At 42.4% G+C, this 15253-nt stretch overlaps 2 protein-coding genes across 8 annotated transcripts in view; one reads left to right on the forward strand and one right to left on the reverse strand.

Annotated features, from left to right (window-relative positions):
- The window catches only part of RAI2 (retinoic acid induced 2), a 98816-nt gene extending 94598 nt beyond the window's left edge, over positions 1-4218 (forward strand). Inside the window, exon 2 of the mRNA XM_077296323.1 lies at positions 1976-4218. Coding sequence (XP_077152438.1) covers positions 2084-3751 — 1668 coding nt within the window. The 5' untranslated portion in view covers positions 1976-2083 and the 3' untranslated portion in view covers positions 3752-4218. The remainder of the gene's footprint in view (positions 1-1975) is intronic.
- An 8462-nt stretch (positions 4219-12680) lies between these two features.
- SCML2 (Scm polycomb group protein like 2) overlaps positions 12681-15253 on the reverse strand; it is a 135316-nt gene continuing 132743 nt past the window's right edge. For all 7 annotated transcript variants that reach the window (XM_077296330.1, XM_077296331.1, XM_077296325.1 and 4 more), the window contains exon 14: positions 12681-12926. In XM_077296330.1, coding sequence (XP_077152445.1) covers positions 12801-12926 — 126 coding nt within the window. In that variant the 3' untranslated portion in view covers positions 12681-12800. The remainder of the gene's footprint in view (positions 12927-15253) is intronic.

Consider the following 15253-nt stretch of genomic DNA (forward strand, 5'->3'; position numbering starts at 1 on the left):
ATGGGCATACGGGTGATAAAATGGTAAACGCAATCATACTTGTATGTCTCATATCAGCAGTATTCTTGTGGAGAAATCCTCTTTTATTCGGTTATGGTAATGCGTTCTTCCAGGATCTGGGGCGTGTGGTGCCTGGAAGAAAACTCAAACTCAATTATGATACCAGCCCCCTCCCATCAGCATCACACTGCCCTGTGACATGTAGTGGTGACCCCAGAATGCCACGCCTTCAATAGTGCGATTACACATCACTTTGTTGCCCTTCTAATGGGCATTGGCTTTTGTTCTGCTTCGCAGGCGCCAGCGAGTCACTGCTACCTCCGCTCCAGTGACCCCTGGCGTCTCACCACTCCCCGCGCCTATGCAGGAGAAGCCAATGTCCCTTGAAGGGTGTGAAAGTGATGTGTAATTGTGCTATTGCAGGCGCGGGATTCCGGGGCCACCACTACACTTCACAGGGCAGTGTGATGCTGATGGGAGGGGGCTGGTATGATAATTGAGTTTTCTTCTAGGCACAGCACGCATTACCATGACAGAATAAAAGAGGATTTCTCCACAAGAATACTGCTAATATGAGACATACAGGTATGACCATCTTTACCATTCTATCACCTGAATGCCCATATTAATAGGTCAAAAACGTCCCAGGTGACAGATTCCCTTTAATGGGACTTCTATATCATTTTTTTTCCCCATACATTTAAACTACGTTGTGCTGGGCTGTATAGAAACATTATTATTTACCATGATTTTTAATAATTTCAAAAATATGCCCCTACTGATTCCACAAAATAATGTTCCCATTAATAATGCCAGGAGATTGGTTCAATATATAATTTTAGAAAATACATTGTAAGCTCCCCTTTTCAGCTCGTCCACGTGATACATTGCTAGACATACAGTAGTGGTGGCCTATTACAGAAAGACACTTCTGGAGGTCCATTTTATGATATACTAGTAAATCAGGACCAAGCGGGTTGCTTCCTCTTCTGCTGGAAGTTATTTGACTGCTCCAATGAAACATATTTCATGTCTTGGGTACAGATATTTAAGTAGATGTTGGGCTATGAATGGATCTGGTGCTGCAGAATCATACACTGTGTACTGATAGTTATACATATGAGTGACACTGGAGTTGTTCCTGGCTCTCCGAGTTTCATGTGATGTGCAGATTAGTGGAGAAGCTGGATTAACATTTACTGAAGGTCATTACAGTTTTAGAAAGCTGCCAGTGAAAAGGTCATGACAAAGTTTACGGTTTTAATTTGTTTGTTACAGGGAAAGTAGTAACTATGCTGCTAATTTGTGATGTGTCAAGTCTAATATGCCAGCTCCCTCATTCTTGTGCAGGAGATTAATAAGATTTTGCTGGAGTTATTGTGTGCAGTCTTCCTTTACAAGAGCTTCTTGACAGCTGTCTTACCTGTGCAGACAAGAATTTCAAGTAGTGAATGTGTACAGATTCCCACATCCTGCCATAGGGAAAGGAACAGAAAGTAGAAAACGAACCATGCCACATCCCTAAATAGCGGACAATACAAGTAATAGGTCATTTAAATGGTTGCTGCCATCTTCAGTTTTTTGGGATCCAGCTTTGTTCCCCGCCATGATAAATGGCGGCAGATTAATAATTGCTTTGAGCATTTACATTACAAGGATGTAGCTTACAAGAAAATGAACATGTGGCTTCCAGCACTGTAAGTATACTCACATATTATACTTTTCTTATAGGGTTTTCCTGTTGCACTAGTAAATCTATAATCGTCTGCAGCACACTGGTTTTATGGGTTCTCGATTTCACAGGTCTATAATAGTTGTACTAAGGAACAGATGTTTAGTAATCAGTGGTGCTAGAATACAGAGATGGTAACCTGTGGCAAATAAGGTTTATTGTCCTTTATTCTGTAATTAATGCTGTAAAAATCCCATGATGTGTAAACTATAACAGTCTTTTTATTTCTGTTTGCTTCCAAAGCCATTGAGATGATGTGCGTGTTCCCCGCCTAGCTGGATGGAGAGAAGCTTCTACAATGTCATGTAAACACTAGTATCAATCCAAAATCACTGGGAACACAGCGGGAAAATGGAAGAACTCTATAAAGAAACACCAGACCTGCAAATGGACTTAAATAGCAGCCCCTCCAGCATTCCAAACAAACTGGAGAATGGGGTCGCACAGCTGATAACTACAGAAGCCTGGAATATCAATTCTTCAGGTTTGATGAAAAAAGCACTCTCCCCTCTTGTTACCGTGCCAGCTGCCCCTGTACTTAGCCCCTCAGCTGATTCCCAAAGTGGGGTAGCACTGAAGGTGGCTGCAACTGTTCTTCAGCCTATTTGCTTGGGAGAAAGTCCTGTTGTATTGCCAATACATTGGCAGGTTGCTGGTAGCACATCACCACAAACAAACACAAATGGCAGCACACCTTATGTAGTAACCACGCAAGGTCCAGTTCCACTGCCTGTTCTTTTGGAGCAGCATGTTTTTCAGCACTTGAACTCTCCGATAGTGTTGCCTCAAGCACCTCCATGCTCTGGACCTACCATCCAAAACCACCTTTTTCCTGGAACTACTACTAGTATTGGTCAGTCACAAATTTTTGACCAGAAGACATCCAGTCCAGTACAGGAATCTGTACTGCCACCAGTTTTTCACACACCAGGCTTTACAGCTGTACTACAAGATTTGTTTCCACCATCAGGTTTAGGCACACACTCTCCTTGTCATTCATCTCCAGATTTTGCATCTGCTAATATAAACTCAGTCCCCCCTCCAGGCTTCAGTTCCCCTTTATCTCCTTTAGTTCCACCTGCCACACTTCTCGTACCATATCCTGTCATTGTTCCCCTACCAGTGCCTCTGCCTATACCAATACCAATCCCAATCCCAGTACCACAGACTGAAAAAGACTGTAAAGGAAATGTGGACCCTCCTAAGTGCAATGTAGAAATTCTTAGGAGTTGCAAATCAACCCAAACCACCCTAGAGAAGGAAGAAGTTAAACCTTTCGAATTCACAGCAAAAACAGAATTTCCACAGTTCCATCGACACTCTGTCATAAAAATAAATAACGAAAATGAAGCACTTGATCTTTCTATGAAAATAGAACCCTTGGTTAATAACAATGAAACAAGTACAGAGGTACTCCAGGAAGATGGCGTTTTAGATCTGTCTGTTCCTGTGCACAAGAGATGTGCAAGCACCAGTACTCAAGTTGGCACGTCTTCATCAAGTATATTACAAAGGGACCCTGTTGGTCCTTCTACAGGTAAGAGCTTCCTTGCTACATTTAACCCTCCCTTAGTCCATAACGAACTGACCCAGAAACATAACAGTCGAGTCATCTGCACCAACACTGCTGAAGTTTTACGCCAACAAAAATGGATTTCCGAGCCAAGTAGAGCTAGTTATGAGCCTAAAATGTCCAACAACATTGAGCTAGTGAGTAGCTCCCAAACAGCAAAAGTCATTGTTTCCGTAAAAGATGCCATTCCGGCCATATTTTGTGGCAAAATAAAAGGCCTTTCGGGTGTCTCAACAAAAAACTTTTCCTTTAAAAAAGATTTGCCACAGGACTCTGTGTTGCAGAGCTACGATGTGAAGAATCAGGGAGAGTTGAGGGAAAATGCTGATGCTTTACGAAAGCCAGTAAAAAATCGAGGCATGAAGCTAAAGAAAGTGAATTCCCAGGAGATACATATCCTTCCAATCAAAAAGCAGAGACTGGCAGCTTTTTTTCCTAGGAAATAATACGTGCCCAAAAATACAGTCCAAAAAGCTGTGGAAAGAAACAAAGCCTACTAATACAAAGATCACAGGAGACTTATGCCATCTTGTTGACCCTAGGATTACAAAGACATCCGTTTTTTTGTAATTAATTTTGTAGAGGCAAGAGCGGAATATGTGCTCACTGAGAAAGTGACTACATTTACCTTTAAGGAGAACCTTTGTAATTTATTATGGTTGGGACGTGGGGGAGGGGGGTTAACTGGGTAAGACTAAAAGGTAATTAGCTACAATATCTACTATGTTCTTTTGTAACTTGTAATGGGCCACAAAACAACTTATTTTGGGGCAAATTGCACATTTTATGCAGCTTTTACTAGACTGATGGGTTGGCCAGAGCTGTTTTTACTGCCAAGATTTGCTTATATGCGGTATTTAATATGAATAGCTACATTGCATATTTAAAATAAATGTTCGTTAAGTGTTCACGACCCCCTGCCTTGTACCCTGTGTTATGTATCCAGATATACATAAAATCCATATAGAATATGCTCTTCAGTTAAGTGACGGCAGAACATGGATATTGCTTTTATGGTTAGAGAATAATTGTCACCAGCATTTAATCCATATAATTGGTATCTGACCATAAAGCATTCGAATATAGCTCAAAATGTAAAATGGCGATTCAGATATCAAAGCAAAATAAGAATAAAGTAATAGAGAAATGTTATACCTATGGGACAAGGAGAAGACAACTGAGCCATTGATTTCTTTAGAGGTCTAAAATTGGGGGATGAGTTTTTTGGCATTGGTGGATGGCCATTTTTCTTCCTTGGCTTATTTCATGATATTTTATTGTGTGACCTCTGAACATTGCATTATGCTGAATTGTCTTTTCTTCCTAAACCAGCTGAACATTATGACCAGGGCTTATGAACCATACTAAACTCAAGCCTTTCTAAAAGGTTTGATTAATGTGGTTACTACTTACAAAATAAATACCCAATATACACAACTTTAAAAACTGAAATTTATCACAATAGTCTCAGTATAGAAGCAGTCAGCTGTTACATAATACACATTATATAAAAAATAAAAATAAACAGACAACCAATTTCTTAAAGATAAGTACATCCAAATCAAATGAGGATAAATGTGAGACAAGCACCACTGGAATGGCATAGAAGGATTGAGCTCAAACTCCAAGCGATGGTTCTAGATGTTTTACGCGCATCAATACTGAGATGATGTAGATTTTATCTAAAATTAGAATACTTTATGGATTTGGCACTACGAGAAGAACATTTGTGTATTCTGACTGATTTGTCATGGCATTGAAGCTCTAGCGCAAGCGTTGCCATCATAGATCATACCATTACATTAAGTGGTGACTACTAACACAAGCAGTGTGCATATTTCTTAGAGATAAAACTGGATCTTCAGCCTTCACTGTTACATCTCAATGTAGACAAAAATAATTCGCACATTTTATACCTTTGTGTAGAAAATAATCTTCCAGTAATGTCTGGTGAAAATCAATTTACGTCTCCTACATTTTCTAGATAAAAGGTCTATGGACACTTATGTCACTCAGTGAGATGAAAGAACTGCCCCCGTTAAAGGAGCACTAAACAGGAGGTCAGGCATGTCCTTCTCACTGGTCAGTGTCTGGCTGTAAGACAACTCTCTGCAGCCAAGTCTTCCATGATGTGCCCCCTTTGATGCAGAACAAACCCTGTCTTTTTGCTAAGATGTCAGGGCTGCAACCAGTCACTAACTCAAGAAGGAACGGTTATTCAGGAGCTGAATTTCTGGGATCTCTGCAAGATTTCTAAAGGTTTAGGATTATGCAAAAAGTCTGCTGTCTGACAAACTGTGAGGGTAACTATAGTTCTTGCATAATTTAAATATTCATTTCCCGGTTTAGTATTCCTGCATATGTACGCCTTTTCTCTTGGTAATTCTTCACAGCCTTTTTGCAGTACGAAGAGGCATCACATTACTCAATTTCATGCAGTCATATGAAATAACCTAATGATTGCAACTACATTCACTACTTCAGTTCTGACAGGGCATTATTAGATATGTTAGCTTCAAGACAAGTCATTTTGGTGACAAGTTCCTTTTAATTGTTCTGTACTTTCTGTTTAATTAACATAATGGAGGAAATTAACAGACAAATGACAGAACACTGACTGTAGGTAAGTATATGGAAGTTTTACTTAAGGTACCTTCACACTAAACGACTTTGCAGCGATAACGATAGCGATCCGTGACGTTGCAGCGTCCTGGATAGCGATCTCGTTGTGTTTGACACGCAGCAGCGATCTGGATCCCGCTGTGATATCGCTGGTCGTTGCTGAAAGTCCAGAACTTTATTTGGTCGTCAGATCTGCGTGTATCGTTCTGTTTGACAGCAAAAGCAACGATGCCAGCGATGTTTTACAATGGTAACCAGGGTAAATATCGGGTTACTAAGCGCAGGGCCGCGCTTAGTAACCCGATATTTACCCTGGTTACCATTGTAAAAGTAAAAAAAAAAAAAAAAAACACTACATACTCACCCTCTGATGTCTGTCACGTCCCCCGGCGTCCGTGCTGCTGCTCAGAGCTTCCTCCACTGAATGTGTCAGTGCCGGCCGGAAAGCAAAGCACAGCGGTGACGTCACCGCTGTGCTTTAGGGCCGGCGCTTACACAGTGCAGAGAAGCGGACGCCGGGGGACGCGAATGTAAGTATGTACGGTTTGTTTTTTTACATTTACACTGGTAACCAGGGTAAACATCGGGTTACTAAGCGCGGCCCTGCGCTTAGCAACCCGATGTTTACCTTGGTTACCCGGGGACTTCGGCATCGTTGGTCGCTGGAGAGCTGTCTGTGTGACAGCTCTCCAGCGACCACACAGCGACGCTGCAGCGATCGGCATCGTTGTCGATATCGCCTCAGCGTCGTTTAGTGTGAAGGTACCTTTAGAAAGAGTTGCTTAAAAGGAAGCTGTGAGAATACAATGACTGTTCAAACAAAGTACAGGCGCTCAGTGTGTCACAGCAGGACCAATCCTTTATAATACCTTCCCACCTGCTTGGTTTCCATCTATCTCCTCCCTTCTCTATGAAGCCAGAGCGGTCAATCAAAGAAAGGGGGTGCAGATTGGGGGATACCAAGTTGGTGTGAAGGTGTATACAATTGGTTGGCACTGCCGTGAAACACCGAGTGGCGGGACTTATGTCATTCTGTGTTGAAGATACGATTTATTAATGCAAAATCATGTCCCAATAAACCTGTATGCAAGTCTTAGGACAAAATGCATACACCCATAACTCTACCTAGACATCTTACAGGAGTCAGTCTCACCCAGACATTTATTAATACTTCTACATCGGGGTTATAGGACACAGATCACCAAGAAGACACCACAGAAGCAGTGAAACCTATCAGGGATAGGTGTAACGTGCAGTGTGAATGGTTTAATTCAACCATCGTCTGTGAGAAAATCAATAATATCGACAGCGTTTCAGATTGCGGAATATTAGGTACGATAATAGCGCTATAACTGTTCCTAGTGCGTGCAATATCCGATTTACATGGGAACATCACAGTACACGGTTACATACCTTTTCTATCGTTTTGATTTTCATTTCATAAATCAATTGTACACATGAAAATAGGAAATCTGCGTCTTTCTCTGCCAGAACTGATCTTTTATTTTCAGAATTCTCAATTCTTGTGAAGACAGATTTTTGCATTACTGGGATGGGACTTGGCGTTCAAAAAGTTATATGTACAAATGAGGAAGGAGCTCTGCCTCTAGCTCCTCCCTCAAATCTACAGAGGCGGAAGCTCCTCCTCCTCACTTGGTGTTCACAAAGTTCTATATCATATCCTCAGCAATGTAATAATCTGTCTTCACTGGATACCCATTTTATCAGTAAGTTGAGAATTGTAAGAATGGCTGATCAGTCCTGGCAGAGAAAGAGACAGATTTCTCTGATAAGGTATATTACAAGTTTATTATTTTCTTGTGTACGATTGATTAATTAAAAAAAAAGTTAAATGACGGCTACTCTTCAAATATCAGCCAACCATAAATTTAACAGAACTTAAATAAATGTCTCCATTAATTGTCATCAGCTTGGATGTCCATTATGATATGCATGTCTTTTTGTGAAAGCCATCACCAATGGCATTTCTAAAAGTGACGTCATGTACAAAGTCATAGAAAGAGTCATTTGTTACAACTGCGGAATTATGCAATCATCCTCATGTTATTTAAAGAGGAAACATTTTTAACTTAAAATGCTAAGAAACAAAACAATTGGCAATGGTGCTTTTATAGAATAACGAAAATTACATTATATTTCTGCTGGAACCTGAGAAATAACTGAAGTAAGCCTTCCATTGCAAGATGCTGTAGAAAATACACATTAACTTTCTTTTTACATATACATTATATCACTTGTATGTACATATACAAAAGGTTGTACGAAATTGAATTAAAAAAAAAAAAAAAAATCATGTTAACACTGCAGATTCCTGTAAGAAACAGTCCTGTCCCTAGCTGCACTATTAAATACATTCATGGTGCTGGGGAAATGCATTGTACATTCTTCTCCCTGATCTAGAAACCGTTTGGCAGCAACACAAAATGAATGGTGCTCAGAGATACATGGCGAGACTGCATTCTCTGTACATAGAGCGGACTAGAAGCTGTATGTATCAGTGGAAATAGAGAGTACACTATATACAATATACACACTGGACACCTTAGCGTATTGCATAGAACAGGGAATGCTTTGCCAGGAACAGATCACTAAGATGAACATATCAACAGTACTAAGTACAGAACGTACTGTGCATCTGGGATATGTGCACTGTGCAGATTATTGCTATGGTTTTACTCAGGTCATTTGGCCCCATAAACATAACACAGAGGTAAGAAAATACACTATACACTAGGCAAATATCGCAATACATGGTCAATGTGTGTCACTGAAAAGTGTCAGTGACTACAGGTCACATATTACCGCAGAGTGATTACTAGATGAGCTTAGGGCATCAGGTTCTGATCAGTCTAAATTACGGCACCGAGGCTCGAAGGGAACCACGCTCCAGGTGTCATACCTCTATTATTAGGGTGTAAATGTAGGCATTACTGTATAGGCAGAAATTCTTTAATATAGTTTAGCTTCTCCATAATAGCCCATTAAAAAACAAGTTGTTAAAGAAAAAATTGGGGATTGTCAAGTATGAGCCTGGCAGGTTCTGTTAAAGGTCTATTCTGTCAATCATGCCTATTATAACAAATCTTCATAAACCTAAGAAAAGGATCATCTAAAGTAATGTTACTTTAAGAATGAAAAATAATCAGCCAGATTGTCACTCTGTAACACTGTTATGCTGAGAGGGAAGATGGGCTTTCAATTCATTTCTGGAAGGCAATAGCTATAAGCATTATTCCCAAATTATCATCATTATTAGGAACAAAAAGCAATTCACATTGGCAGGAAATGTTCCATATATCTACTACCTGAATCCCTACTTGTCACCCCAGTCTGTATGCACCATTATGTTACACTATATGAAATATACCTATACAATACTAGGGGTCTAATCTAGAAAAGCATATTACATGAGAGTGTCCTTTATCTCCACCTCTCCTATCATGCTATAGAGATTGAGAAGAAAAATGGTGAAAAACAAGAGTACCCACCTCTAAAAGTGGTAAACCTAGCTGCTTGGGATAGAGGAGACATAATCCAGTCACGAAAATCCTGAGATTACTTACATTAGAAGAATTCAGTATTTTGTTTTCTTATAGCTGGCGCTGCCAATGTCGCTTTACTTCACTAGAAAAGGGTTTATCTGCTTCTTCAAAATTAATGAGCAAAAGGCAATATTAGATGGGTTGGGTGTCAGACTTTCCATTCCTCCGATACAGTAGGTGTGCTACACGGCGACGTGTCACACGACACTGAAATCGTAGTGTCACATTGGATGTAATGACTTTCTATGGTGTCACATTGTGACCTGTGACTGTGCCACAGAGTCACCTGTAATCCCAAATGTGTTGGATTTTGTCGCTGGGCACAAAACAAGCGACACGCTTGCCAAAGACTAAGGGTACCGTCACACAGTGCAATTTTGATCGCTACGACGGCACGATCCGTGACGTCGCAGCGATCGTATGATTATCGCTCCAGCGTCGTAGACTGCGGTCACACGTTGCAATCACGGCGCTGGAGCGATGCCGAAGTCCCCGGGTAACCAGGGTAAACATCGGGTTACTAAGCGCAGGGCCGGTACCGTGGTTACCAGCGTAAAAGTAAAAAAAAAAAAAAACGTACATGCTCACCATCTGATGTCCGGTCCCTTGCCGTCCGCTTCCTGCTCTGACAGATCCGGCCGTACAGTGAGAGCAGAGTGCAGCGGTGACGTCACCGCTGTGATCTGCTCTCACTTTCCGGCCGGCAGACAGTCAGAGCGGGAAGCGGACGGCAAGGGACCGGACGGACATCAGATGGTGAGCATGTACGGTTTTTTTTTTTTTTACTTTTACGCTGGTAACCACGGTAAACATCGGGTTACTAAGAGCGGCCCTGCGCTTAGTTACCCGATGTTTACCCTGGTTACCAGCGAACGCATCGCTGGATCGCTGTCACACACAACGATCCAGCGATGTCAGCGGGTGATCAAGCGACGAAAGAAAGTTCCAAACGATCTGCTACGACGTACGATTCTCAGCAGGATCCCTGATCGCTGCTGCGTGTCAGACACTGCGATATCGTAACGATATCGCTAGAACGTCACGAATCGTACCGTCGTAGCGATCAAAATTGCACTGTGTGACGGTACCCTTAAATGCAAGTTGCATATGAAGAGACTTGTCTGTAACTTTGCTGTTTTATTTACAGCAAAACTAAGAGCCCTAAAATAGATGTGCGACAGCCAGTAGTAGAAAGATACACAGATATTTTTGGTTGCACGACTTGTCATAGAAGATGTTGCCACATAGCCCAAACCTAAGGAGCAGCCAAGTCTGATTGACGCTATTGACACGAAGCTACAGTGCCAGGTACAGCCGATACTAGAGAGACATGGTAAATAATGAAAGGGATGCAGCACCTCATACATCAGGTTCGGGGAGAGTTGTACACCACCGAGCGTAGGGATGGCCATCCTATCATAATAACCTGTAGGACATCCCTTCTCTACAGTGCCAGGTACAGCGGATACTAGAGATACAGCCTGGGAAATAAAGGGATGCAGCACTTCATACATCAGGTTCGGGGAGAGTTGTACATCACCGAGCGTAGGGATGGCCATCCTATCCTCAGGATAACCTGTAGGACATCCCTTCTCTACAGTGCCAGGTACAGCCGATATTAGAGATACAGCCTGGGAAATAAAGAGATGCAGCACCTCATACATCAGGTTCGGGGAGAGTTGTACACCACCGAGCGTAGGGATGGCCATCCTATCCTCATAATAACCTGTAGGACATCCCTTCTCTACAGTGCCAGGTACAGCGGATACTAGAGATACAGCCTGGGAAATAAAGGGATGCAGCACTTCATACATCAGGTTCGGGGAGAGTTGTACATCACCGAGCGTAGGGATGGCCATCCTATCCTCAGGATAACCTGTAGGACATCCCTTCTCTACAGTGCCAGGTACAGCGGATACTAGAGATACAGCCTGGGAAATAAAGGGATGCAGCACCTCATACATCAGGTTCGGGGAGAGTTGTACATCACCGAGCGTAGGGATGGCCATCCTATCCTCAGGATAACCTGTAGGACATCCTTCTCTACAGTGCCAGGTACAGCCGATACTAGAGATACAGCCCGGGAAATAAAGGGATGCAGAGCCACATACAACGTGGTCAGGGAGAGTTGTACACCACCGAGCGTAGGGATGGCCATCCTATCCTCAGGATAACCTGTAGAACATACCTTCTCTACAGTGCCAGGTACAGCAGATACTAGAGATACAGCCTGGGAAATAAAGGGATGCAGCACCTCATACATCAGGATCGGGGAGAGTTGTACACCACCGAGTGTAGGGATGGCCATCCTATCCTCAGGATAACCTGTAGGACATCCCTTCTCTACAGTGCCAGGTACAGCCGATATTAGAGATACAGCCTGGGAAATAAAGGGATGCAGCACCTCATACATCAGGATCGGGGAGAGTTGTACACCACCGAGCGTAGGGATGGCCATCCTATCCTCAGGATAACCTGTAGGACATCCTTCTCTACAGTGCCAGGTACAGCCGATATTAGAGATACAGCCCGGGACATAAAGGGATGCAGCACCTCATACATCAGGTTCGGGGAGAGTTGTACACCACCGAGCGTAGGGATGGCCCATCCTATCCTCAGGATAACCTGTAGGACATCCTTCTCTACAGTGCCAGGTACAGCCGATATTAGAGATACAGCCCGGGAAATAAAGGGATGCAGCACCTCATACATCAGGTTCGGGGAGAGTTGTACACCACCGAGCGTAGGGATGGCCCATCCTACCCTCAGGATAACTTGTAGGACATCCTTCTCTACAGTGCCAGGTACAGCAGATACTAGAGACACAGCCTGGGAAATAAAGGGATGCAGTGCTGGACACCACCGAGCGTAGGGATGGCCCATCCTATCCTCAGGATAACCTGTAGATCTTCCCTTCTCTATAGTACCAGGTACAGCAGATACTAGAAATACAGCCTGGGAAATAAAGGAATGCAGCGCCTCATATAATGGGGTTGGGAGGAGCTGAACACCACCGAGCGTAGGAATGGTCCATCCTATCTTTAAGATAACCTGTAGAACTTTCCTTCTCTACAATGGAAACTGCTTTGGGGCCTAGCCTTTTGGTTCATAGTTTGGTAGGGATTTATACTTGTAGATGTTACATGTTTGCCGCTTACAAGTGCCACAGTAGTGATCAACAGAGGAATACTGAGGTTTTCAGAAAAATACTTTACATATTTAGTGTCTGCATTATATTACAGAGGAGGTATATTTTAGCGCTGAAGGAGTCGGCGGCTTTGAGGTAAATCCAATAGTCTCACTTGTGCCCTCAATACTTCCCCTGTTTGAGTCTTTCAATGTGATAACATAGTTTCAATGCTGGGCCAAGTTTCAGTCCCATATATTTCATTATCATATCACTCCGAAGTAACAAAAAAGCAGGTCCATCAATTTCCTGAGGGGAGAAAAACAAAATTGTACAGAATTAATGCACAGTCATGTAAAAATGATTACATCGTACAGCACATAATGACACCCCATGTCTCATTAGGGCACTTACTGGATCTCAGTACATAGAAAAGACTGCGTTGTCACTTACAGGTCCTTCTCAAAAAATTAGCATATAGTGTTAAATTTCATTATTTACCATAATGTAATGATTACAATTAAACTTTCATATATTATAGATTCATTATCCACCAACTGAAATTTGTCAGGTCTTTTATTGTTTTAATACTGATGATTTTGGCATACAACTCCTGATAACCCAAAAAACCCGTCTCAATAAATTAGCATATCAAGAAAAGGTTCTCTAAACGACCTATTACCCTAATCTTCTGAATCAACTAATTAACTCTAAACACATGCAAAAGATACCTGAGGCTTTTAAAAACTCCCTGCCTGGTTCATTACTCAAAACCCCCATCATGGGTAAGACTAGCGACCTGACAGATGTCAAGAAGGCCATCATTGACACCCTCAAGCAAGAGGGTAAGACCCAGAAAGAAATTTCTCAACAAATAGGCTGTTCCCAGAGTGCTGTATCAAGGCACCTCAATGGTAAGTCTGTTGGAAGGTAAAAATGTGGCAGAAAACGCTGTACAACGAGAAGAGGTGACCGGACCCTGAGGAAGATTGTGGAGAAGGACCGATTCCAGACCTTGGGGAACCTGAGGAAGCAGTGGACTGAGTCTGGTGTGGAAACATCCAGAGCCACCGTGCACAGGCGTGTGCAGGAAATGGGCTACAGGTGCCGCATTCCCCAGGTAAAGCCACTTTTGAACCATAAACAGCGGCAGAAGCGCCTGACCTGGGCTACAGAGAAGCAGCACTGGACTGTTGCTAAGTGGTCCCAAGTACTTTTTTCTGATGAAAGCAAATTTTGCATGTCATTCGGAAATCAAGGTGCCAGAGTCTGGAGGAAGACTGGGGAGAAGGAAATGCCAAAATGCCTGAAGTCCAGTGTCAAGTACCCTCAGTCAGTGATGGTGTGGGGTGCCATGTCAGCTGCTGGTGTTGGTCCACTGTGTTTCATCAAGGGCAGGATCAATGCAGCTAGCTATCAGGAGATTTTGGAGCACTTCATGCTTCCATCGGCTGAAATGCTTTATGGAGATGAAGATTTCATTTTTCAGCACGACCTGGCACCTGCTCACAGTGCCAAAACCACTGGTAAATGGTTTACTGACCATGGTATTACTGTGCTCAATTGGCCTGCCAACTCTCCTGACCTGAACCCCATAGAGAATCTGTGGGATATTGTGAAGAGAAAGTTGAGAGACGCAAGACCCAACACTCTGGATGAGCTTAAGGCCGCTATTGAAGCATCCTGGGCCTCCATAACATCTCAGCAGTGTCACAGGCTGATTGCCTCCATGCCACGCCGCATTGAAGCAGTCATTTCTGCCAAAGGATTCCCGACCAAGTATTGAGTGCATAACTGAACATTATTATTTGATGGTTTTTTTGTTTGTTATTAAAAAACACTTTTATTTGATTGGACGGGTGAAATATGCTAATTTATTGAGACAGGTTTTTTGGGTTATCAGGAGTTGTAGGCCAAAATCATCAGTATTAAAACAATAAAAGACCTGACAAATTTCAGTTGGTGGATAATGAATCTATAATATATGAAAGTTTAATTGTAATCATTACATTATGGTAAATAATGAAATTTAACACTATATGCAAATTTTTTGAGAAGGACCTGTATATGTTATGTCTGTTGGAAATATTTTATTTCTTTCTCCAATTTCAGCAACAGAACTTGGAGTACTCCTGTATGTAGTTAGTGCAAGTCCTCAGGATAAAGCAGAGGCAGCTGAGAATGGCGTGACAAACACAAAGCCTTTGGAGATTCAGGCTCTACTCTATGTCGGAGGTGCAGAATCTGTAAGTTGTAAAGTTATAAAGTAATATAAATATAAAGTAATAAGTTGTAAAGCGCTGCGGAATATGTTGGCGCTATATAAATAAAATTATTATTATTATTATTATTATCTGTGGCTGGGGGCAACATGTGGCCCTCAACTATTTGCTCGGATATGCCTGACAGTGTCTGGTGGCTATTCACATGAATTTTCAATGATAGAGAATAGAGGAGTGTCCGATAGGGGTGGGCAACTATTAAAGGGAACCCGATAGTTGATTAATGCTGGAGAAACCACAGTCCGCATGAATCAGAGCCAGAGTGCAGCCAGGTATGTTTTCCTCTGAAATGCTCTGTTCCCAGCTGGCTTTTCGCCGGGTCTCTGTAGACGACTGACAGGTCACTCCCATCTG

This window comes from Ranitomeya variabilis, chromosome 3, assembly GCF_051348905.1.
Source record: "Ranitomeya variabilis isolate aRanVar5 chromosome 3, aRanVar5.hap1, whole genome shotgun sequence".
NCBI classification, from domain to species: domain Eukaryota; kingdom Metazoa; phylum Chordata; class Amphibia; order Anura; family Dendrobatidae; genus Ranitomeya; species Ranitomeya variabilis.